This window comes from Cyprinus carpio, chromosome B17 (genome assembly GCF_018340385.1).
Source record: "Cyprinus carpio isolate SPL01 chromosome B17, ASM1834038v1, whole genome shotgun sequence".
NCBI lineage: Eukaryota > Metazoa > Chordata > Actinopteri > Cypriniformes > Cyprinidae > Cyprinus > Cyprinus carpio.
In genome coordinates, this window is record NC_056613.1 from 17,590,185 (window position 1) to 17,615,190 (window position 25,006).

Genomic DNA, 25,006 nt, shown 5'->3' on the forward strand with positions numbered 1-25,006 from the left:
AAAAAAATCTGCATTCTCTGTGCAATTTAACATGCAGAAAGCAGTTTGTCAAATTAATGTCTGAACATACACTAGTCAAAGTGTGTTTTTTTTTATTATAGTTTTATTTTTTTAATTACCGTTTTGGTTCTGAAAGTGGCTAAAATTTAAAATCCCAAGCCGAAACTGACCGGCTTCTCGTCCGCTCGATAGTCTCAAGGAAAACCACACCTAATTGGACGATGGAGTTTAATCATAGTGGATCTGTCCAATCAGAAGCGTCGTCTCATGCGGTTGCCGGAGGCGCTGTTGAGCCGCTCTCAGTCAGTCAGTCCCGATACTCTGGAGTCGCGGTGACCCGTCACACAACATGACAACAATCTCATGCGCTATTCTGTGAATAAAACCGCTTCTTTGGGAGTATTTATACCCTAACTGGACTAAAAGGACGGCATATCTAACTGAAGAGGTAAGCTAAGCGACTCTTTAAAGTTGTTTGGCCGTTTAAACGCGGCGTAAGTGTTGTTTGCAACAGGTTGCCTGGGAAAGAAAGCAGCGCTGCACTTCGGGAAGTGGCCAGCTAGCAGTGTTAGCAATGCAAATATATTTAGCAAAACAATAACGCAAACTCTCGTTTCTCTGAAATAAAACTCTATAAACATTGAAGAAACGGTTCATACGTTCCGTGTTTCACTGTTTTTGGAGTTTTTAGGGCATACCAACCAACCTCATACAACGGCTGTCTCTCGAAACCCAATGAGCTGCCTACCTAGGCAGCATTTTAAGGGCATCATAGGCGCGTTCATTGCTCAAAAAGTGGCAGCTAACTAGGTCCTGAGACCGTTACCCTGCTTCTTTAGATTAAGTTAACGTGAATGTGAAGATACAGGCTGAAAATGGCAAAACTAAAGCTCCTCAAACAAGCTGTTGAAAATGCATGGAAGTTTCTTTGATCGATACGCGGACTGCCATTGTTCATCCACCTTCATTACAGCCATTAGGACACAAATGTCGCATTGTTCCCTTCGGGAACGTTCAGAAATCTGATATCTCTGACTCTTCATATTCTCTCTGGAGTGATTACTGGGATACTATGGATCAAAGCTGACATGGAAAGGGCGTTATCGTTTTATTTTATGGCTGAAATGCCTTGGGGAAGTAGAGGAGAATGTATTTCTCCCAGACAGATATCTACCGTTTAAAAGTTGATCATTTTTGTATTATTAGTAAATTGAAGCGCGTGTGTCATTCATTAAATGGTATTGGATTCTAAACACACTGGACTGTGTTTACTAGGCATGTTAAAAGTGTTTATGTGCTTATAAAATTGAGTGTTAAGTTTTCTGGTTTATTTTATCAGCCTCCTTTTTGCATATTTAAAGGACTCTGACAGTTTGATGTGCTAGTAAAGGAGAAGAAAATGAAGTTTTTCAGTCTTGATCTATTCTTGTGTTACTAGTTCACGCTCAGTGACTATAGTACATGTAACTTGTGGTCTCCAAAATGTACTTTAATTTCCCAAAAACAAAACAAACAAACAAAAAAAAAGGTTAAATTGTTGAGTAATTGTATTTAAATGTAAATTCTTGATTAAATACGCTATGGACAGTATCATGCTGTTAATTACCACAGTGAATAATTTTGACAACAGAAATAATATTTCCCCAGTTTCAGGTTTCCCACTATCCTGGGAATCCTATGCCTGCAAAAGCCACAGAAATTAATCAAATCTATAATTGATTAATTCTGTCATTGAAATTTCAATAGAATGTTTTTTAGTTATGCTCAATCTAAAGTATTTATTTGCATAGAAAAAGTCATAATAATGCTATCAATAATAAACAACTGGAGAAGTCTTAGAAAATCTTGTGGGTCAGTATTTAAAAAGCAAGCAAAAAAAAATGTTGACAGATATACATATGTGGAAATCTGTGAGAGTGTGACAGTAGACTTTAATTGTCAGTGCTTCACTGTCAACATTTTTGGCTTGTTTTTGTTCGTCTTATGATGTTCCCTTTTATATGTCACCAAGTCAACAAAAGGTCCGTTCTCAGCAAGGTCTGGCTGTGATCCATGTCTTCATTCCATTATTTGGAACACAATTGACAATCTTATCATTTCCTCAGATCACAAGCTGCGAGTCAGCTGGCAGCTCTGTGTTGTTTAAAGATAAGTCTTCACTGCATGCTGTGATATAATACAGCTTCGGACGTGGCCGAAGTTAACCTGTATCAGCACCGTCACAGAGATAACCTTCTCTGCTCTTTATGCGTGTGTTGAAGTCAAAGATCATTTGTTCCATAAAATGATTCAGGGCTGTTGATGAAGATTATGATGATGGTAATGGGTAATTTGTGGCAGTTTAGTTTGTTTGCTGCAGGTGTGGAGTTACTGTGCAAATAAATTATGCTATAACAGATGATGGAGCGATTTGGCTCTGAATCAGATGGGCTTTCTTTCAAGGAGATGTATCTATTTACAGAGTAGAGCGAGAGGTGTTAATGCCAGCACGTTCTCGAATCATATTACCTCACCGCCACATTTCCTCAGTGAGTCTGGCCTGTCAGACTGATGAAATCTGATGGCCTGATGGATTTATTGTAGGATATAGCACAGGGGGACTCCCTTCATCATCAGTGGATTTAAAAATAAATAATGGTAATTTATATCTTAATATAATTGTTCATATGAAATTATTACACATAATATAAAATTATTCATGTGATAGTTAAATATAATACTTTTTGTTTTATAATATTTTTAGTGATTGTGTAAAAATAAATGTATAAAAGAACTTTACTTGTTATATGCACTACCATTCAAAGAGTTGATAATGTTTTTAGTGTTTTATGTTTCATTTCTTTTATGCTCACCAAGGCAGCATTTATGTAATCAGAAATACTGTAAAACAGTTGTATTTTAAAATATTATTATAATATTGAATATATTGTAAAACTACATTTATTATTTGGCAGAGGTGAATTTTCAGCAGCCATCCAGTCTTCAGTGTCACATCAGAGAACTAGTAGAGAAAAACTTCTAATATGCTGATTTGTGCTTACAAAACATTGTTTATAAATGTTGAAAGCAGTTGTGCTTAATATTTTTGTGGAAACATGGTACTTTTTTTTCTTTATATATATATATATATATATATATATATATATATATTTATATTATTTATATATATTATATATTTTTTTTGATGAATAGAAAGTTCAAAAAACATAATTTATTTTAAATAATCTTTTGCAACATAAAATGATTTTACTGTCACGTTCAAATGAATGCATTGTTACTAAGTATTAATAAATAAATATAAAAAAAAAAATACTGACTTCAAACATAAATGATAGTGTATATTTAGCCACCCCATCTCTAGAATTTTTTTTTGGTTGATTTGCGTTGACTATTGAAATACGTACCTGTATTTGTCAAGCACTCCTCTATAGTGACAAACACCAGCATTAAATGTTATCAGCAAGTATTTTATAGTTATATGTGTAACTAGGAAGTGGGCTGATAGTCTCAAGTGTTTCATCCTCATTCTCAGATATGTGTGATGCATTGATGTGGGAAGAGAGTTATGAAGGTGTAGACAGGACTTTATTTATCACTTGGGTGGTGGTGCAGGAAGGGACTGGGATCAGTGCCAGCAATGTACAGAACCGCTGGGACCCATTTGTGTCCCATGAGGAATTCTCAGTATGCACCTGCTCTGCTGTTCTGATGGACCACCACGGCTAGGAATTAACAAGCCACAAACTCTCCTAGAGAGCCCACAAAATGCCAGGGGGCTTCTGCTCTGTCTAGACCTGGATTTTCCCACTAGTTCTCAGGAGGCCCGTGAAGGTCAATAACAACATGGCCCCTGAGTGCTCAAACTAACGACCCCAAAAGGATAGCATGCAGCTCTCAAATCACCAACTTGAAAAATGTTCTCATCAGTTGTGTGAAATGTTTCTTATTACTGTTTGTCACTTGGCTAATACTAGCTGCGAGGAATCCTTATTAATCTCTTGATTCCATTTGGGGTCTGTCAAATCTCTCAGTCAATGCAGGATGGTCAAGGTGCAGCAACCAGTCAAGAGTGGATGAGCCACAGATCACCAGCACTGTCTAATAGGCTTCCAGTGCTATAAATTGCAACACATCAGCACACTTTAAAACATGCAGATATTTTTTAATGCATTTTTTTTTTTTTTTTTTGTAGAACCATGCTGGTAATTTCATATTCTTATCACTATGGATTGAAAATTAACATTTTCAATGCAAGATAAGCTTGTGTTAAGCTTGTCTTTTTATAGTGGGTAGGGTTGTGTTTTAAAGTTGCAATGCCATGACCCTACAAAGAATGAAAAATCCTGTGGTTAGTTCTTCCTCAGAAGTTCTCATATTGTATCATTTTGAGAACTTGGTTTAAAAAAAAAAAAGTTGCATGCATCCAGCTTTAAAGGAATAGTCCACCCAAAAATAATCATAATTTTCTTACCCTCATGCCATTCCAAACCTGTATGACTTTATTTCTTCTGTGGAACAAAAAAAGATGATGTTTTTAATAAAGTTAGTAACAATACAGTTTTTAGAGTTCCCCTTGATTTACATTGTATGCACAAAAATACAGTGGTAGGCAGTGGAAAAAGAAACTGTTTGGTCAAAATATTTCAGAATATTTTGTTTCACAGAAGAAAGTGTCATGCAGGTTTGTGATGACACGGTGGTGAGTAATTGATGACAGAATTTTAATTTTTTGGGTGGACTATACTTGTAAGACCTGTTCACACAAAGATTAATTTTTGGTTCAGTTTTCAATCAAAATTTAAAAATGTAAATTTAATGAACGGCTGTTAATTCATCTGTTCAGAATGACACAAACAAGTGCTACTGAACAATTGTTTGCACTTTTGGTCACATGCCCAGAGAAACTGCTCCTAAGTAAAACTATAGCTGTTACAAACATTTTGTAAGTATTTTGCTAAGCATCAGTAAATAACAAAGTTTTCAGAACTGGAATCTATTTGTTGTTTTTGACAAAGAGGTCTGCGAATGCATATAGTCAACCTTTAGGCTTGAAAGGTGGAGCCTCACAGTGTTGTTTTCACACCTCCCGGTCTCTCGGGTCATTTATTTTCCAAATATATTTGCATGCATATGACTTTCTGAATGTCTTCTTTGGAGGTTGTAAGTCAAGGGAAAGCAAGTAAAAGGGTTTACTTATTAATAGCTTTGAAGGTCATGTGTTGGTTTTATTTTCTGTTCTGCACGGCAAAGGCCAAAAGTGATTCATCTCTGCAAGCTAGTGTTGTCTATACTGCTCTTGCCACATATTTTCCCTCTGTTTGTCTCTTTCCCTTTCTTTTCCACTCTTCAGCATTGCTCTCCCTCCTGGTACTAAGTGGTACGTGCCTGATTCTTAGGAGCCTGGAATCTGGAATTTTTTTGGTACGCAAACGCTGGGTGTTGGAATGTTGAGCTGGAGCTTTGGGGAAGATAACGATCCTGGTCTGTTTCTCCTCTACAGTGACAGCCATGGAAGTGTCGGCCTGTCCAGATTCCCTCTATCCTGCATGATGTCTTTCCAGACATTGCTTTTTCTTTTGTGCATTTTCCAGTTCTCTGATGAGAGAGATTCATATCTGTGAGGTCTCAACATGCATAGTGTCTTTTTCACTGTAAAGGTATGGTAGACCCCAGAGCTTTGATATATATTGTCATATAGTTACAAAACCTATTGAAGGCTGATGATGGGAAAAGAGCTTCGTTCCCACCCTGTCACAGCATTCAGGTACTGTTTTCCATACTAGCCACTCCTCAGGACGAGCCGATTCATGTCAGCGTAACAGGTTCATCCTGTGCAGGGCTGAGGCTGCCAGGCCAAGGAAGAAAACATCCTTCCTGTGAATAATGCATGTTATTCAATGTGTTAAGTGGAGTTTTTTGTTGTTTGCTTAAGGTAATTACTACAAGAGCTGTGGTATTGTTATGAATGTCGATTGAGATTATTGGTTGACAGATTTATGTACAGGTTTTTTTTTTTTTTTTTTTTTTTTTTTTTTTTTTTTTTTTTTTTAAGAACTACATTCTGTAATTTTTGTTTGTGTGTGTGTTTTTTTATTTTTTGCATTGTGAAAAACACAATGCACTTCTGTTAATGGGCCAATCTTTTATGAATAGTGCTTGATAATCCTTTATTATAGCCAGCAGAACTAGTGAAAATAACTATTCGTAAAGTGGAATATGAATATGTTTGGACTTGATCATTTTCACACTTGATCACTTTGACAACCCTTGTTTACTTTCTCATTTCGTTTGCATTAGCGAAACTACTCTATTACAAAAGCTTGCCAGGAATGTGACCGGTGAGAGTCCACTGTGTGTGTTGCGTAGTGTGTGTTCACAGCCGCAGTATCTGTGAGGACCGTTTCCCAGGTGGAATGAAAAACAACAGGGTTGTTGACACATTGCCCACTATTGCTCACATCCTATTGGCTGGCACGGTGAGGACACACCCACAGCCTCTGGGCCAGCCGTGCTGCACCTGCTCTAGCTAGAAACACCTGCATGTACCACTAACGTGCAATTCCTAATCTACCTCGCCTCATCCCTGCTTAGTCTTCCACATTGGGAAATATTAGCTTTCCCATTGGCATTTATCATAGATCGGCCTAATTATTTATCTAATAAAGGCTAAGATTCAGATTTGAGTTGATAGAGCTGATCCTACACCAGTGTAAAGGGACAATTCTATTAGTAATCACCCAGATGTCCCTATTCCTTGTGTAAGAGGCCAGAGGCTTAGTGTGCTGGGCCGAGCTGTAGTTGAGTTGTGGCCAGCCCGCCGCTGAATGGAACAGGAGGGTTTGAAGTAGGCTACTTAAGCTCTTGAGCAGCAGATGGTTCGAGGCTCTATTTATATGTTTTTCAGTCTTGGGGCTCTCCACTGTGTGTTGTGTCATCCAGAAGTGGGGAAGGAGAAATATCCTGAAGACGGTCCATGTTGGTGTGAATGTGTTTGTGTTTATACGTGTGCACGCTCTGTAAAATGACATTAACTAAAGCCTTGTTACACAGCACCAGGGTACAGAATGACCTTATTGGCTGTAATTGCTTGGCAAAAGTATCGAATTTTCATATCCTGATATTTGTTGAGTCTTTTATCATAGCTTAAACAGGTTTAGAGATAAACAAAAAAAATTTTTTTATTGTGGTGTGTGTTTTAAACATCTTTTAAATAAAAATATTTCAAATAAAATAATATAAAATTAATACAAGCTTGTAAGAAGTGTGGTTTGAAGCGGGGCTGGGACAGTGATGGAAGAGTGCCTTCTCTCTCCTGACAGCGCACATTTACAGTATGAAGAACCTGTTTGGATATGTATTCAAAAATTATATAATAAGACAGTTCTGATTATATCAATTTATAGGTTGTTGCAGGCACATCTGAAAACTATTAAAGGCACATAGTGAGCTGCTGCGGGGAAATTGCAAGATCCAGATTGTCCTAAACATCAGACATGCTTTAAACTAGCTCGTAAACATATAAATTAGGGCAGCTTGCTCTATCAGGTTGTTTGGCAGATATGTGTGTTGACAGATACTGACCTGCTTGATATTTGTTGTTAAATGAAATTTGTACATAAAATATAATTGTATTTTTATGAAAGCAACTAAGTAAAGGAACTATTGTAATGGGGTAGATTAATATTAATATAATCAGAATTCAGATGAGTGAATGTGTTCCTCTGACCTCATCCCTGTGTTTTTTCTCATTTAAAAAGCATTTTTTTTGTGTGTTTTAGAATGTGATTTTTATATTTAAACAGTCTAGCCTACATAGATATTGCAATTTGCACATTTTTGGAGGACAACTGAGCAATGGGAAGGATGTTAAATAAAATTTTTTAAATAAATACAGAAAATAAAATTGTTCTTTTTTTTTCTTCCCTGTTAAAAATATTTTCTTGTTCTTTTTTGGCTTCCTGTTTAAATTCTAATGGTAATTCTTCCGAAGTAAAACTTGTTAGGGGACAAACGACAGGCATCTATTTCTCTGATATGATCAGACCTGATTTTCTCACGTCACTGATGCCAGATTAAATAGCAAAGGTCAGAATATGTGTTGCTGTTTAAAACTATTTTGTATTTTCTAAACAAAAATTATGGCAGTAATTTTCCAGTAACTTCATACATTTTCTTGCCACAGCCAATTTTAACTTTAAATTGGCTCTTGTTGAGTGTTAATTTTAGACTCTGGAAAGCACTATACCTCAGTCATCCATCTGAGCTGCTCTCATGAAAGATGGCTGTTATGTAAATGTAAGGGGCTTTTGGCATTGTCAGTCAGGGGATTGTTTGATTTAGCTCAGTATTGCATATTGTTTCTGGTACGTTGTAGTGGGCGGCTGTAAGATTGTTCTTATCTGCGGCCAACAGGGTGGAAACCACCTTAATAATGACATCAGCATGACTACCTGAATAATGTAGGGAGTGTGTTGAGCTCACATGGATGTTGGCTATGCTCAAGCTACATCTGTGTGTAGGTGTAAAGCTACAATCCTCTTACCTTTTTATAGGAAAGATTAATTGGATTTTGTCATGTCGATATGAGCACAGCTGCATCCCAAGAAACAACAGTGGCTTAGAGGTCTTATTGAAATAAATCTCTGTGTGCAGGCCTGTTTCTTTTCTTTTTCAGCACTTGTTCTTTTGTCTTAATGTAACCTTGACTTTGGTTTACACTAGTAATCAGGTATTGAGGTTGCATGAGAAAGCTTACACATGTAGACGCTCACAATAGAGCCCTTATGTTGGTCTGCCTGCTGAGGAATGTCGTTCCCAGGCTATTTTGCATTCCTTCCTTGTGCATTATGGGACTGTTGCTTTGTCACTGCACAGTGATGACCACAGTTTACATAAATTGGCTAAAATTCATATATATAGAGAGAGAGAGGGGCAAATACTAAATATAAATTACATATATTATCCTTGTCTTTTATTCTTGTCTGGGACAAATCAGGACAGATTAGCATTTACTCTACAAATGCAGTGTGTGTGTGTGTTCACATGCATTTTGGTGTCATTCGCTTCTGATGAGGTGTAAATAAGGTCGAGTTTGTCACCTGCACTCACAATTTCTCTCTGTTTATTTCAGGAGGAGTTGAGAGACAGATTTTTAGCATTCAGTGGAAGAGAGGAGGCAGGCGGGTCAGCACTGACTGACTGGGTTGACTGGCAAACTCGGGTGAGGACCCCCGTATAGCTTCTCCCCTGTGTGTGTGTGTGTGTGTGTGTGTGTGTGTGTGTTTGTGACAAACAAAGCTATTGACAAAGCAAAACTTAAGGAAGTCATCCTCCCACCCACAGACAAAGCTGTTGTCACAGCAACGCGTTAGGCAGTCGTGCGGCACAGTAATCTCAGAGCAGTCTTAAGGGAGGAGGGGAAACTGATGGAGGGCATGGCAGAAGTGAGGGGAGCAGTGCATTAGTGAGGAGTGAAGCTAGACTAAATGAGGGATAGTGTTAAAGATAAGAGGTTGTGTATCAGACAGAAGGCTCCGCTGAGGTCAGACGGAGAGGCAGAGTGAATCAAGAGTTACCAGGAAACTACAGTGATTTTCATCTCACCCATCACTTGTGCTGCAGCAACTTCTGTAATCAGCACAGCTTTACTTCCTGACTCCAACAATATGGGAGCTTAGATGATGCATTTGGGCAGGCTGGACTTTGAAAGGTTATTTAATTGCCTTTAACACTCCCAAAATTAGCTTACAGCTTTTTATTTTTTTCAGGCTCATGTGAGGTGTGTTTAAAAATACTTCAAAAAGTACCCTCTGAAACCATGTGATGGCATTGTGTAAGGAACAGTCATTTTTATTTTATTTTTATTTAAAAATAAAAATAAAATAAATTTAAAAATCATTTTATGCACATCTTGCATAATGGAAAAATCATTATTCATTGACTGCACATGCAGTGGTATCCATATGGGTCACTTCAGTTCTGAGATTTTCATACCCCTATAGACCTGTACCTGTCAAGAGGTCAGATTCATTTTGTTATATTTCTGATCACAGCTTGGGCAGGTTCTTATATTTTGTGCCTACATTAGAAGTAGTTAGAGAAGTGACGAATGAGGAAAGAGGAATGGAGGAGGGGTAGATGGAGGGACAAGGGGGTTATCCATTATCCTCATTGTGTGGTCACATGTCTTTTCTTTATCCTGTGGGATGGGTTTTCCTGGAAGGAGATGCCCATTTGACATGGTATCACTGTCTAATGCATTATTCAGTGGTAACCGTAGGCATCTCAAGACAACAGCAAACACTTCAATCTTAAATCCTTTTTCTCATTACAAGAGCTTCATCCAGTGTCTCCCTCAAACGCACGCCTTATCACCTGACTCACTGAGTGACAGAGCTGTGACTCAAGGCTGTTTGTTACCGAAAACTGTCTGAGAAGATTTAAGGAAAGGCTTGTGGGGTCAAGGGTTAGGGCTGCTCACATCTGCAAGGTCTTGTTGGGGGCTGAGAAAGCCAGTTGTGTTTTCTGAAAGTGTCAGCTGTCAGAAATGGGGATGATAAAGGGGCAGATAACAGTGATCTGGCCTGTCTCTGACAGCTGACACAGCTTACGCTCACAGCCACATGGCCACTGCAGTGGAGAAGAGCACTGTGTGGCTGTTTGTTTGTCTCTCTGAGCCTTTGGCATGAGGATGGCTTGTTTGTTTTATCTTCATATTGGGCAGTTTTTGACACGGCTCTTTAAGTAACTGTACACTCATACAGGAATGAATGCCATAAATAGCACTGTAATTAATCAGCAGTGCGGCCTGAGGGTAAAGTGGTAAAACAAGACAACCTCCTGTTGTGACCGTATAGAGGTGTTTGTGTTTTGCATATACATTGTGTTTTAATGGATGATGTCAGGTATTCCGATCATCATGACAACGACAGCTGTTTTACTCCTGGGACTTGGATCTTGTCTCAAACTCATTCCTCCACTCTCTCCCACTCTTTCCCTCTATGGTCAAATCTGCACTGTCCTATCCACCTTTTTCTTCTCGTAAAAATGGGTGCGGCCATTTGTAAATTCTATGGGTGTGGCTTTCGGTCTCATCTGCGTCCAGCTATTTTTAGCTGTACAAAACTATCTAAATTATGAACACACTGGTTTGTAGTGCAAACAGTTTTACCGTTTACTGCACATTGTTATTCTCCTCATTATTCACCTTTAGCGGCTAATGAACCGGAGGTCTCACCCATAGGCTTACGTCCGCGTTGAAGAAAAAGGTGGATAAGAAAGATAAATAAACTTTGTCAAAACAGCTGGAAATGTGATGGATGGATACATAGCCTAGATAGACAGCTTCGCCAATTAAATAGACTGCAAAATATATTACGACAAAAGCAAAAAAACTGTATTTTTACATGTTCTGACAGAAATGAATGGTGCTTACCTAAGAAAAACCTGTTGCCATGATGCAAATGTGTTGTGGGTAATAAGCAGGGCATTCTTATGTGGTTTCTAAGGTGTTCTAAGTGCTTTATAGCATGATGCTATGAGTTTTTTTAGTACATTTTTGATGGTTACTGGCCCAAGTCTAAAGAGTGTAACTAGGTTTGCATGGTTGGGGGAAAGGTTTCAGATTTTTCAGAAAAATTGGTAAAAGTTTTTTTTTTTTTTTTTTTTTTTTTTCAGATTTTTTTGATAAGGTTTTATTTTGTTGACTGGGTTTATAAACACTTCTCATTACAAATCTGATTAAATGGGCTGTGCATGTTCCATTCCCAAATGCACGTATGAGCAACCCAAACCCAGAGCAGATGCAGAGATAGAGTTTGTGTAAAGCAGCATTAACTGTGAACCGCTCATGAGACACTGAAAATCTCACATTAAGACAAATTTCATTTTTATTTTAATTAACCATTTAGCTCTTTCTGTCTGGTCTCCTTAAAGGGTGTAGTATTTTTGCCTATTTCAATGTATGCCAAAAGAAAATCATAAATCTGGTTTCTTAGTAATAAACTCTAACTCCTTAAGCCACATGATTTGAGGTGCTATTTGTGTCTGTAGCACAAACAGTGCTGAAAAAATCATGAATGAATTTTAATACTTAAGGTTAGGGTTGGATCGTAAGATCAAGTCTGTGAATAAATATGTGTTATATGGGTGAGATTTTAAATTTCAAATGAATGAAAGTATTTTTTAAAACACATCTAAACTTTCCTGGAAATCTCTGCTCTCTCTTTTCCAGGTGTGGCTCTCTGTCTGGAGCTGCTACTGACCTCAGTCCAGCTGTCATGGCCTCAGCCCTCACACCATGCAGAAAGCACCCCTCCTAACCCTCATACCTCACACACACTCACACCACACATCACCACACACACGCACAGCCATGATGACCACCTCCCACATGAATGGATATGTGACCGAGACGGACGGTGGGGGAGGGAGCGTCGGAGGCACTGACTTTCTGGAAGAGGTGGTGCAGAGGCACAGGGAGATGGCGGTGGACTGCCCCAGTGAACTGGGTGCCCGCACCCTGCCCGTCAGACGCAGCGCTCAGCTGGAAAGGATCCGTCAGCAGCAGGAGGACCGCAGAAGACGGGAGGAAGAAGGACGCAGCCGACAGGAACTCGACCTCAGCTCGTCCATGCGCCTCAAGAAACTCTCACAGAATCCCAAAGTGGGCATTGATAACCCCACCTTTGAGCAAATGGAGGGTCCGGGAGGCTCCATAGGTGGTCTGCAAATTCTCACTGCACCACCAAATCTACTAGGTGGGTGTCATAAACTGCTAACGGGCATTGTTTCTGAAGAGTGCTGCTATAAACCCGCCCCTGACATGTGCAGAGCAAGCAGCAGTATTGTGGGTGCCAGTGCCGTGGTGTTTGGTGTGTTAAGCCTACATATTGAGTCATAGTCCTCATAGGGCATGTATGAGTTTGAATCTGGCTTGCAACATATTCTGTTTTCATTCCCACTTTCTTCTCCACATTGTTTCTGTCCTCAATCCAATAGTGGTAGACTGATAGATCAGATACAATCAGTGTTGTTGTTAACTAAAACTATTAACAATCATTTAAATAAAATATGTTTGACAAAAATCTTAAAAATAACATGAAAATTGGAAACAATTAGTTTAGTTAAGTTGAAGTACTAAAAGTAGAATTAAAATAAAACCGAATTAAAGGTAGAAACATTAAAAACTAATAAAAATGAGAAAAAAAATACTTAAACTTGCATTAAAAAATATAAAAATAAAAGCTCATTTAAAAAATCTGTAGTCTATCATTTAATATAAATAATGCTAAAATAACAGTGCATGATGCAATGACATTCAGACTTACAAAGTGACCAGATAGTGTCCAAAAAACATAACAATTAATCATTACTTTCCACAATTGTATGACAAAAAAAAAAAAAAATGACAAAATGGCACAAATAGTTATGGAAATGTGAGGTTGACACTGATTCAGAGGAACTGAAGGGAACTTGACTGCTAAAATCAGCATGCATGAGTGAAGTCATTCTTAGAGGAGGCAAAGAGCCGTGTTACTGATGACTAAGAGTGTTCAAGAGCCAAAGAGCCACTGGACTTGACACTAAATGAGGACAAAAGTCCATTTATATGCCCCATTATTTTTATATTTTTTAGCTGATTTTTTAAAATCTGTTTTTCACCTTTCTTCGCTTTCCTCACACCACAACCTCTTTCTCTTTAGTTACTCTCAACAGGAAGCCTTTCACTAGAGTTTAATCCATTAGATTGGACAGACACACACATGCTCAGCTCTTCCAGTGAATTCTTGGTTTTGAATAGATCTCCATTAAGGGGAAATCCAGAATGCATGGCAAGGATGAACAAACTGAGTTAGTGTGCAAATGAGAGGGGCACTTGGAGCTGCTGCTGAAAGTCATGGCCGAGGGATATGTGTGAGTGGAATTCCTCAGGGAGGGAGAGGAGGACCCTCTGAGGGGGAGGTTAATTAAAAAGCCTTTTATGAAACATTCTGACCCAGACCACTCTTGCTGTACTGTTTTCCTCGGTTTTCCTTCTTTGTTTGTGTTCCAGTTCATCTCTCTGCTTTGTTTTTCACACTCTCCCTATGATGTTTTTTGACAGTCTAAAACTCTTTGTAGCACTAAAGTGTACGTAAAATATATCCCGTCAAAAACAAAGCAAAAGCAACACTTAAGATATTTGATTTGCCCACTAATACCTCTATTAGCCACCCACTTAGACATTACGCACCACACAAGGAAAACACACCCACATGTCTAACTCCTAATGTGTCTCGCCATTCTCTCATAGAGTAGTTAGACACTATAAAGGAGAATTACAACATAGCTGAAACTTAGTTAGTCAAGGACAGCGCTAGAATAGCTGAGTTACATCTGTGATTTATGCAAACATTGTGCGATGTGGATAACGAACAATAAAAATGCTCAGTGGGGGAGTCTTTGTGAGAGGCCATGTCATCAGTTTTCCGGGTGAATGATTCAGAGGTATGTACTGCTGTTCCTCTGTGAAGTTACTGTTTCTTCTGTTTTTACAGGCAGGGTGTTTTGAGATATACGAGTGATCTGCGAGCATACTTATGGTTTGTGCTTGTGCTTTCAGAGCTGGAGGACCTGTTGATGTCCCTCAAGCAGGTGCAGCATAGTTTGAATGACTCTCAGAGTCAAGAGGACATGGAGCTGGTTCTACAGCTGGTCCAGAAGTCTGACTTCCAGAAAGCCTTCAACATTCACAACGCCGTGGCCCACTATATGAACCGGCCCAGCCCTCCCTACCCCCTGACGGACCACGCACAGAGCCTCGCACAAGAGGTGAGCGGCACTTGTTACATATTTGGATTGAGTAAATGATGCATGGGAAATAGGGATATATAAGAAATGATCTGACACATATGTTATCAAAATAGGCCTATCGATTGTAAAAAGCAATCAGACATAGAAAAGTGGAGGGTTTTTCCCCTCTGAAGGCCAAGAGGGATAGGTGCTTGAAAAAAAAAATACACAAAAGACTTGGGAAAAAGAAAAGGCTTGTATCTGCTTCGTCAAACTACTCTTGGTTGAATTAAGCAGTCTGCAAGCATAATGTCAGCATATGTGCAAAGAGTCACATGACTGTGCACTCTCCACCTGGTGAAGGAGCTTTTGAAAAAGTGTGTTTGTGGATTAATTGATTCATCATCACAAAACCATTTTAATTTGTCTACACTTTATCTGTCATCTGGAGACATCTTCTTAATGCTTTTGCTTTCATTTTAACTATGAATCCATGTTTAATGAAGGTCTTATGTGTTGACTGAGATGAACCGGATAGATGAAGAGGTACACTGTCGTTCAGCAAGATTTTTTTTTTAAAAAAAGAATAATTTTATTCAGAAAGGATGCATTAAATTAAATACACATGATCAATACATTTAGCATGTTACAAAAGATTTTTATTTAAATAAATTATGTTCTTTTGAACTTGAAAATTATTGTGGTTTTCACAAGCAGTACAAATGCTTTCAACATTGATAATAATAAGAAATGATTCTGGAGCACCAGTGATCATGTGACTTTGAACACGGGTATGGCTGCTTATAAATTCAGCTTTGCCATCACAGGAATAAATTACGCCATAAAATATAATATTATTTTAATGCAATGATATTTTAAAATATTACTGTTTTTATTCTGTAGTTTTGACCAAATTGGAGTCTTGGTAAACCTGAGAAATTAAATAAAAAAAATTATATATATATATATATATATATATATATATATATATATATATATATATATATATATATATATATATATATATATATATATATATATATATATATTATATATATATATATATATATATATATATATATATATATATATATATATATATATATATATATATATATATATATATAATTTAGAAACTCCAAACTTTTGAACCAAAGTGTATTCTATATGCAACATGAAAATTAAAATGGATCATTTTAACCCAGTCTCAAGGACACCTGAAGAACTGTGAGACAGGAACTCTCTAACGGTGAAGCACAACAACCTCGGACCTGATTTGATGTTTGTCGCTTGCTCTTTGTTACTCTTTTTAGAAGCACTGTTAGGTGAAGTGACACTTTGCCATCTGTGTCTTATTGACTATTTATTTGTTGATACAGTTATTGCATTGTTCGAATGTGAACCCAGGTAACATATAGCCTGGAAATCAGCAGCATCAAAGAACAATTCAGGACAAGAGGATTCAGAGTATTCAGTGGTTGACAACGACAAAAGTACAATTAGCAGACTGGCTAATAGGGGAGCATCTGTGTTTGTGCTATTAATGGCACTAATAGCATTGGATTGTTGAAACTGGAAGAGAGTGTTTGCATAGGAATAATACTTCATTTTCTTTTAAATAATTCTGTCAAGAACACAGTCAAATTCAGTTCGATATTATAGACTATAGTCATTAAACCATTTGACATTCACAAGCTGTCAGTTCATTTCTGCATGTAGGTGCTTGTCTGTTGTCTGAATCAACAAATGGTTGGTAGAGTTGACATTGCTGAAGTAATTAATTATAGTTAACACACCCCACCCAGCTCTTTTTTTCTGAAGAAAAAAAATTCTGATATGAAATAATTTCCATAACTAACCAACATACCTATTGTCAGAATACAAAAAATAAGAACAGGGGCATTGACAACTTTTGTTTTAGTCTGTTTGTTAAGATATAATCAAGTTGTGGCAATGCCATTTGACCAATCACAGGAAAATTACATCTTGACTTTGCTGGTTGGCTGATGGCACCACACATTTATAATCTTGAGTAAAGGAAGTTCAGAAGATCTGACATTTTATAGCGGTCCAAATGATTGGCTGAATGAGTATGTGCACAAATGAAGCTGATATTTGTTGAAAAGGCTCTTTAGTTGGAATCAGTGTTGTGTGAAGTGCTAATGAAAGCCTGATAAACTCATGGTTGTTGTTTTTGGTTCTCTCACTCGGTGCAGGACAATACAAGACAGAGAGTTGCTCTGTCCTCCGCATTCATTAAGACACCGATCCACTGACCTGTGCTGTGCTCTCACAGTAATACACTCTCTCATGGGACAGGTTACCAGAGCCAGTGTAGACTGTCTTTTCAAATGTGGGCACATCCCATCCAGAACTCTTGTATATTATCCCCTTATTTTCTCATAAATGCTGTATTTCTCAAAGTTCTCCAAAAATGTCCCTTTATGCTGCATGTTAGCCATCTGTAACTGATTTGAACATGGTGGAATCCAACGACTTGTAACTGTAGGATCATTTCCAAAACCTCTCCAAATCCCAAATACCAGATCCTCCAAATCATTTCTCATTCCTTTGCCACAATGTGACTTTGTATGACTGTTATCATCCGAGATTGGGTGCATGGTTAGCACAGTTTAATTTCCATAACGAGACCTTTCTAAGTAATACTGAATATTTATATGGAAATAATGTAAAACTGGACTTGATTTCATCCATGAGGATTTCTTTAGATCTTACAAGTAGGGTGTGATATTTTTGGTTAATATTTTTCCACATTTGTCAGCAGAAAAAAGGCATTTCAGAGGTAGAGGAAGTTGTTACGTTTTGATGACACCATGAAATCTTTAATTTTTTTTCTTTAGACTATGCCCTGATGATTCATGCATAATAAGACCAGGGACATTTATTTAAAAAGTGAACACCAACAGTTTTATTTTCCTAATATATCTGTGAAATCATAAACATGAACTACCATTCAAAGTTTGGGGTCAGCAATTTTTTTTTTTTTTTTAAGAAATGAATACTTAGTCAGAATGGATAAATTACATTCATCAGAAGTGTCAGTAAAAATGTGTAATGTTTACAATTTCAAATAAATGCTGTTCATTTGAACTTTCTATTCATCTAAAAAAAATCCTGAAAAATATGAATCACAGAATTCACCAAAACATTAAAAATCAAAACTGCAATAAATCAAACATAATAATAATAATAATAAGATAATGTTTCTTGTGCACCAAAGTCAGCATATCAGGATCATGTGACACTGCAAGAAATTCAACTTTGCCGTCATATGATAAACTTACATTTTTTTTTTAAATGTTAATTTTAAAAAAATTACGTTAATATATAATATTTATTTTTGTAATAATGTTTATAATTGATGATCAAGACATGTTTCAAAAACCTGAAAAAACTTCCTAGTCCTAAACATTTGATTAGTAGTATATATCATAAAATTGAAATGCATTTTGTCAAAGGTGTTCAAGTCAAATCTAGCACTTTCTACTACTATACTTTAAGGAATGATAAATGTAGTAGTGTTGTAGTGCTATAATGACCTGATGTTGTTGAATCTGTCATCACAGGTGGAGGTCATGATGCACAACAGCTCACAGAAGGAAGGACTTGAGCTAAGCACCCTGCTCAAAACTCCTCACATGCAGGTCTGTTAACATCACATGCACACACATCCCCCAATCCTCCATGTCTCCTCTATGTTGCTGTGCCGATGCCCACAGCTGTGGTCATAATCCCTGTCTCAGAGCCTGAGCTCTTTTTAACTCTATAACATGATGTTGAGGTCACACTCCGTATACACTGTAGAACTCAGTAGCTTTCATCCTGAATGTAACCCATCATCTTTGGCTCTATATCCTCCAGGCGCTTATGATGGCCCATGACAGTGTGGCTGAACAGGAGATGCAGCTGGAGCCTCTAGTTCCTTCTGTCAATCAAAGTGAGACTCTCACCCAGTGGGGCGGGGAGACTGTCAAAATCGTGCGGCTTGAGAAAGCAAAGGACATTCCATTGGTGAGGACATTCTTTCATTGCTTTTCCCCAGAATATTATGCACTTCTTGACATTTGACCTGTACTTTAACTTAATGTGCACATGTGTATATATGCAGGGAGCGACTGTTAGAAACGATATGGATAGCGTGGTCATCAGCCGCATCGTGAAAGGAGGAGCGGCAGAACACAGTGGCCTTCTGCATGAAGGAGATGAGATCCTGGAGATCAACGGTGTGGAAATCCGTGGCAGAGATGTCAATGAGGTCTTCGACATCCTGGTAATTTATTTTAAAGAAAGATGAGAGGAAGAAGTCTGTTAGGTTTCTGATTTTAAATCCAAAAACATTCTTAGGCCACTGAACACTGAATGTTGTTGTTTTTTTCATGTTCACAGGCGGACATGCATGGCGTACTGACTTTTGTTCTCATTCCCAGTGCGCAGATCAAACCACCACCTATTAAAGAGACTGTGGTGAGGCCTTCAGTCAGAACTAAATTAATTGCTGCTTGAATAAAAAAATGCATAAATAAAAGTAATCAATGATTAAACCAATATCCTTTTATTCACCCAGATGCATGTGAAAGCACATTTTGACTACGACCCCTCAGATGACCCCTACGTTCCGTGTCGAGAGCTCGGCCTGTGCTTTCAGAAGGGAGATATCCTCCACATAATCAGTCAAGATGACCCTAACTGGTGGCAGGCCTACAGAGATGGGGATGAAGACAACCAGCCACTTGCTGGCCTGGTTCCTGGTACTGTATCTCACGTGCTATTCTCTGGATCCAGATTTTTGTTTAAATATTTCTGCCTAGTTTTTTGACTTATTGACTTATGTCTTTTTCTCACTGATTGTCCAGGCAAAAGTTTCCAGCAGCAGAGAGAGGCAATGAAGCAAACCATAGAGGAGGATAAAGAGCCTGAGAAATCAGGTTAGGGTCGGAGAACTCGTGCACACTCTTAAGTGCGTACATGCGCAGTTCTTAGATCTCATTAACACTCATCTTATTTTGATAGGAAAACTTTGGTGTGCTAAAAAGAACAAGAAGAAGCGAAAGAAGATGCAATACAATGCTAATAAAAATGATGGTGAGTCTCTTCAGACAAACACTGGAATGAAAATGTACATGTTGAGGGGTCTGTACACACCTGTGAGGACTCTGATTAAACTTTTTAACATGTGCTTCATGTACAGAATTTAAGAGTAACAGCAATATGTTTGACAGCAGATCCTAAATTCTAAAGTATTCAGTTTTGATGAACAGTATAGCATATAGCCTTTCAAATGATGTGCTATTTGATAGTGTGAACACAGGCGCTTGATATATGTGCCCTGGAATGTTTCATCCTCGTTCACTATCTGCGTGGTTTCTCTCCAGAAGTTATGACAGATAAAAATGTCCGTGTACTTGAACTAAAACTTTGTGTGTCTCTTTCCACCATATGAGCACTTGTCAGCATGGGCATCTGTTGTTGTTGCGGTCTACAGTATTTGTTCCATTTCATCTTGTTTCTTTTTCGACTTTGAAACAGTGGCCCGTGTTGAAAAATGTGCAGTTACTCCAAAAAATTTCAAGGCATGTGCGAGCTGAAAGTACAGAGTATAGAGAGTATGCACGGTTAGAAAAATCAGGCTATGTGTAAACAATACACACGTGTATTTTACATCACTTAGACTTGACCGCATACCTTAGTATAGGCATAAAAGCCAAAGTATTCTTTGGGCTTAAAGTGTTTCCTCTTGCTCTGCAGACTTTGATAACGAGGAGGTTCTCACATATGAAGAAATGGCTCTATATCACCAGCCAGCCAATCGCAAGCGGCCCATTGCTCTCATCGGCCCACCGAACTGTGGTCAAAATGAGCTCCGGCAAAGACTTCTTTCCAGTGAGCCGGACAGGTTTGCTGGTGCTGTTCCTCGTAAGTATCAGAAAACATACTGTTTATCAGCCTGTGTTATACAGTAATGTCCTAAGCAACAAACTCTCTTTGCCACAGACACCACACGAAGCCGTCGTGATATTGAGGTGAATGGCCGCGATTATCACTTCGTGTCCCGTCAGGCCTTTGAGATGGACTCTGCGGCAGGGAAGTTCATAGAATCTGGAGAGTTTGAAAAGAACCTCTACGGCACCAGCACAGACTCAGTCCGACAAGTCATCAACACGGGCAAAATCTGCCTCCTCTGTGTACACACTCAGGTAAGATTGACCACTTTACTGCAGAGTTTAGCTTCAACACACCTGCCTGGAAGCTTCTAGTGATCTTTAAGACCTTGATTATCTGGTTCAGGTGTGTTTAATTAGGATCGGAGCTAAACTCTGCTGGAAGGTGGCCCTCTAGGAGTAGAATTGGTCATCTCTGCCTTAGTATTTTAGTTGCAAATTTTGAAAATTAAGTACCACATGCTTGTTGGATTGCTATTATTCACTATTTGTTCTACTTTTTTAGTCTTTGAAGGTATTGCGCAGCTCAGACCTCAAGCCCTACATTATCTTCATTGCTCCTCCATCCCAGGAGCGATTGAGAGCCCTCTTAGCTAAAGACAACAAAAACCCAAAGGTAAACATCAGCCCTGAAAGATCAGCTCTCAGGAGCCATTCACAAAGAATGTTTTCGCATTCCACTATGCTGATTTCCATTGTTTTTCTATGTAAACATAAGGGCTGTGATGATAAATCGATGCAGAATCGATTAGTGGAGATCTTCCAAATGCATTGCGATTCTGAGCTAGTTTTTATCTGCACACTCAAATGCTCTTGAAGAAGAGTGCCTATGCTTACGGCTGTGTCCTGAGACCTCAGCTCAGAATGCTTTTATTATGTGAGATTAAAGTAAACACAGCCCATTGTGAACACTTGTAATTTCAAATTTAATGAATAATTATTTTAGGTTCAAATGTGTGTAAGGATTTGAAAACGAGCAGAGTACGGCTGTTTAAAGCATGCAGTGCCATCTGCTGTTCAAAACTAAGCTCAGAATTGACTCGAGAAAGAATTGCGATGCATTCGGAAAAATCTCATACAATGCTGAATCATTTCTTGATTCACAATGCATTGATTTATTTCCCCAGCCCTAGTAAACAGGCACAAGACTAGACAGACGTCTTAAGCGTGTGCATGAAATGGCACTCAAACTTTTAACACTTGTGTTGTGCTGAAAATCCATTAATTAATTTGTTGTTTCAGGTCCAAAAATGCCTGCCTTTATAAAATTTTAGATTCAATCTGTTTTTAAACTTGTTTTCTTTCTGTTGTGGTCCAAGGCCTTATTGTTCTGAGCTTATGCACCTCAGTTTTTTAGTTAAAAAAGCATTATTTGCGGCAATGTTCACTCAAAAACTGAGATGCATATGCTCATATTAATAAGTCCTACAAATAATCAGTACATTTTAGTCCACTGCAATAAGATTTAACTAGCATTTTAGGCAAAAGAAAATCATTTCTGGGTCAAAATGACCAGGACACAACATCTCGAGCCCTTGCATTTATTTTTTATTTTTTTCATTCCCCTTCCTTCTATCTTTGTGTGAACCGGCCCTTTGGACTACTACTCCCATTCTCATGGTTTCACGCCCTTTTTTTTTTTTTTTTTTTTTTTTTTTTTTTTTTTTTTTTTTTTTTTTCAGCCCGAGGAGCTGAGAGACATCATCGAGAAGGCCCGTGAGATGGAGCAGAACTACGGCCACTTGTTTGACCGCCATCGTGAACACCGACCTGGACAAGGCCTACCAGGAGCTGCTGCGTCTCATCAATAAACTAGACACTGAACCTCAGTGGGTCCCCTCGTCCTGGCTGCGCTGAGATGAAGCCCACTCACAGCGACCCCTCCACAGACAGGTGTAAATGAAGACCAGGCTGTTTGTGAATCACACACTCTCGGGATCCACAGAGTTGACTGAAAGCCGCTGTTTTTACACTACAGGATTCAAGACTAGATAAGGACACTACGCCCCCTCAGACCTCGCCAGAAGTGTCTGTCTGCACTGCGCTGTCAGCAGGCTGAGGGAATGAGAGTTTTTATGTCAGAATTCGTTTGATCATGGTGTGTTTTTGAGTCCGGGTGGTTACCCACATTCCAGTGAGAGTTACCAGCACTTGGTGCAGCAGTAGAATTAGGGCTTCTATACTGCTTTTGAAAACTATTTATGATTGTAAATATTCTATATGTAATTTTAAAGACGTTTTTGGACAAATGTGGAGGGTTTATTGTGTGGGAAAGCAACTGTACTAAAAGTCACTGTTTTAAAAGTCCAATGAGATATTCAGACTTCAGAATAGTTTGGGTTCCCTGACATTATTAGTGGACAAAGACATTGGTTCACTCTGTTCTCTCTTCTTTCACCCTGAAACTCTGATGTACAATGTTACATGAACATTAAGCAGTGAGGTCACTGCCCATCTGAACAACTCTTTCAAGCTTACAAGACACTAAAAGGGATAAATGTCAAAGCGACTGATGCCTTCTATCCCTGCTGTGGCGCTGCCTCAGTGTTCCTGTGGCAAGCAACACTGTGATTATGACAGAGGTTAATAGTACACTTCAGGTTTTTTGAGAGATTGCAAGGCCACATCTGAACACAGCTGCAAGATGAAAGTGGCTAAATGTAAGTCTATGCTCTCTGTCTCAGTATTCACATGCACTTCCAGCACTCAGAAGTGTAAACAGTATTTGACAGCAATACAGTCAGAGGTTCACCATCTGAGCGTCAGCACGGCCTAGTCTTAGTCAAAGCTTCTGCACAATTTAAAATGTTTAGTTTGTGATTTGTTTTTGATTGGATTTGAAGGTTCTGTGTTGTTTTTACCCATTTCAACATGAGCAAAGGGTTGTGTTTTAACTTGTGGTAATGTTCTACATTATTAGGATCTCATGAAACCTGCCAAGAACATGTCCTGGTCTTATTTCGCCCTAAATCAGAAAGAAAATAATCCGTTTTGTGTGTGTTCTTAAAATTACAGTATGCGATATGAAAAAAAAAATGAGCATCATACAATATTTGACCTTAATTTGCACTTATAAAATCATATAATGGATAGGTTTTATTATTATAATAAAGTCAAAATGCTGTTTAAACATTAGAATCTAATCTGAATCACTTTTGAGAATAAAAACAAAAGTACAATATAAAAGATAAAAAATGCTTGATTTTGATGAAAAAAACGTGGTCCAAACACAAGCTTCATTTTCTTTGTGCAAGATGTATATGTTTTTCTGTTTGGTTTTGGGCTGTAATGTTACCTGGACATGTTTCATGAGATTTTCCCATTGGTTTAGAACATCAGCTCCATGTTGAGGTGAGATGTGTGTGCTGAGCGTATGCTTATGAACGCATGATTTTTTGGGGAATGTTTAGCCCATGAATGCAAATGCTGGAAGTGAGAAACACTTGATCTTGATGGACAGAAAAACTGTGTGTGTGTGTGTGTGTGTGTGTGTGTGTGAGAGAGAGAGAGAGAATGTGTGTGTGTGCACATGATTGGTAACAACTCTTTTAAAAGAAGGACTTTCAGTTTTTGCAGACAAGTATTATCTCCATAGCTGATTCAAGCACACACTAGAAACAGCTTTATGGAGATTTGTTCAGCAGAACTGTTTTTTTTTTTCTTCTCTTTTTTCCTTTTTTTCTTCTTTAAGATGATCAATGTATATTTAGAATGCAACCTAAAGATGTTTTTTTTTTTTTTTTTGTTAATGTACAGAATAGCTCAGCCTCTAGCAAACACACCGTTGAGGTTTTACGCTTGTGCACTACACTTTGGTTTGTGTTGTGAGTGTGGCTGTGCAACACCTCGGTCTCATGTTGATCTAGTTACATGCCAGTCAACTGAAGTAGAATTAATGAATGTAAAAGAAGAATCACCTTTCCTTCTCAACTGTTTTTGTATGAATTATACAAGTGAATTAAAGCCCAGATTAATAGTGTTTGTCTTTTTTTCTTTATAGATGAGATGGTAATTTTATGATGTGTCATATGCCATAGCTGTGCACAAGCAGTGTTGCCAGATTGAATGGAAGATTTCCAGCCCAAAAGCTCACAAAAAACCAACAAACAAAAAAAACGCCCAAAACTTTAACTGTCAAATTAATGTAATAGAAATGCGGTTCTTGTGAACTTTATTCAGCAAAACAATTAAGCAGCACAACCGTTTTCAATATGTATGATGATAAGAAATATTTATTTAGCACCAAATCAGCATATTAAAATTATTTCTGAAGG

General features: G+C 38.1%; 1 protein-coding gene across 1 annotated transcript; it reads left to right on the plus strand.

The window, feature by feature from the left end:
• Positions 1–280: 280 nt before the first annotated feature.
• On the plus strand, positions 281–24,711 carry LOC109048023 (protein PALS1-like). The gene is given in 16 exon segments (XM_042742610.1): positions 281–448; positions 9,131–9,220; positions 12,233–12,758; positions 14,603–14,811; positions 18,360–18,437; positions 18,655–18,804; positions 18,902–19,063; positions 19,180–19,257; positions 19,358–19,541; positions 19,647–19,718; positions 19,804–19,875; positions 20,539–20,706; positions 20,785–20,987; positions 21,238–21,348; positions 22,415–22,485; positions 22,487–24,711. Coding segments are annotated over 14 exon segments (2,121 nt in total). The 5' UTR covers positions 281–448; positions 9,131–9,220; positions 12,233–12,298; the 3' UTR covers positions 22,590–24,711.
• The last annotated feature ends 295 nt before the right edge of the window (positions 24,712–25,006 follow it).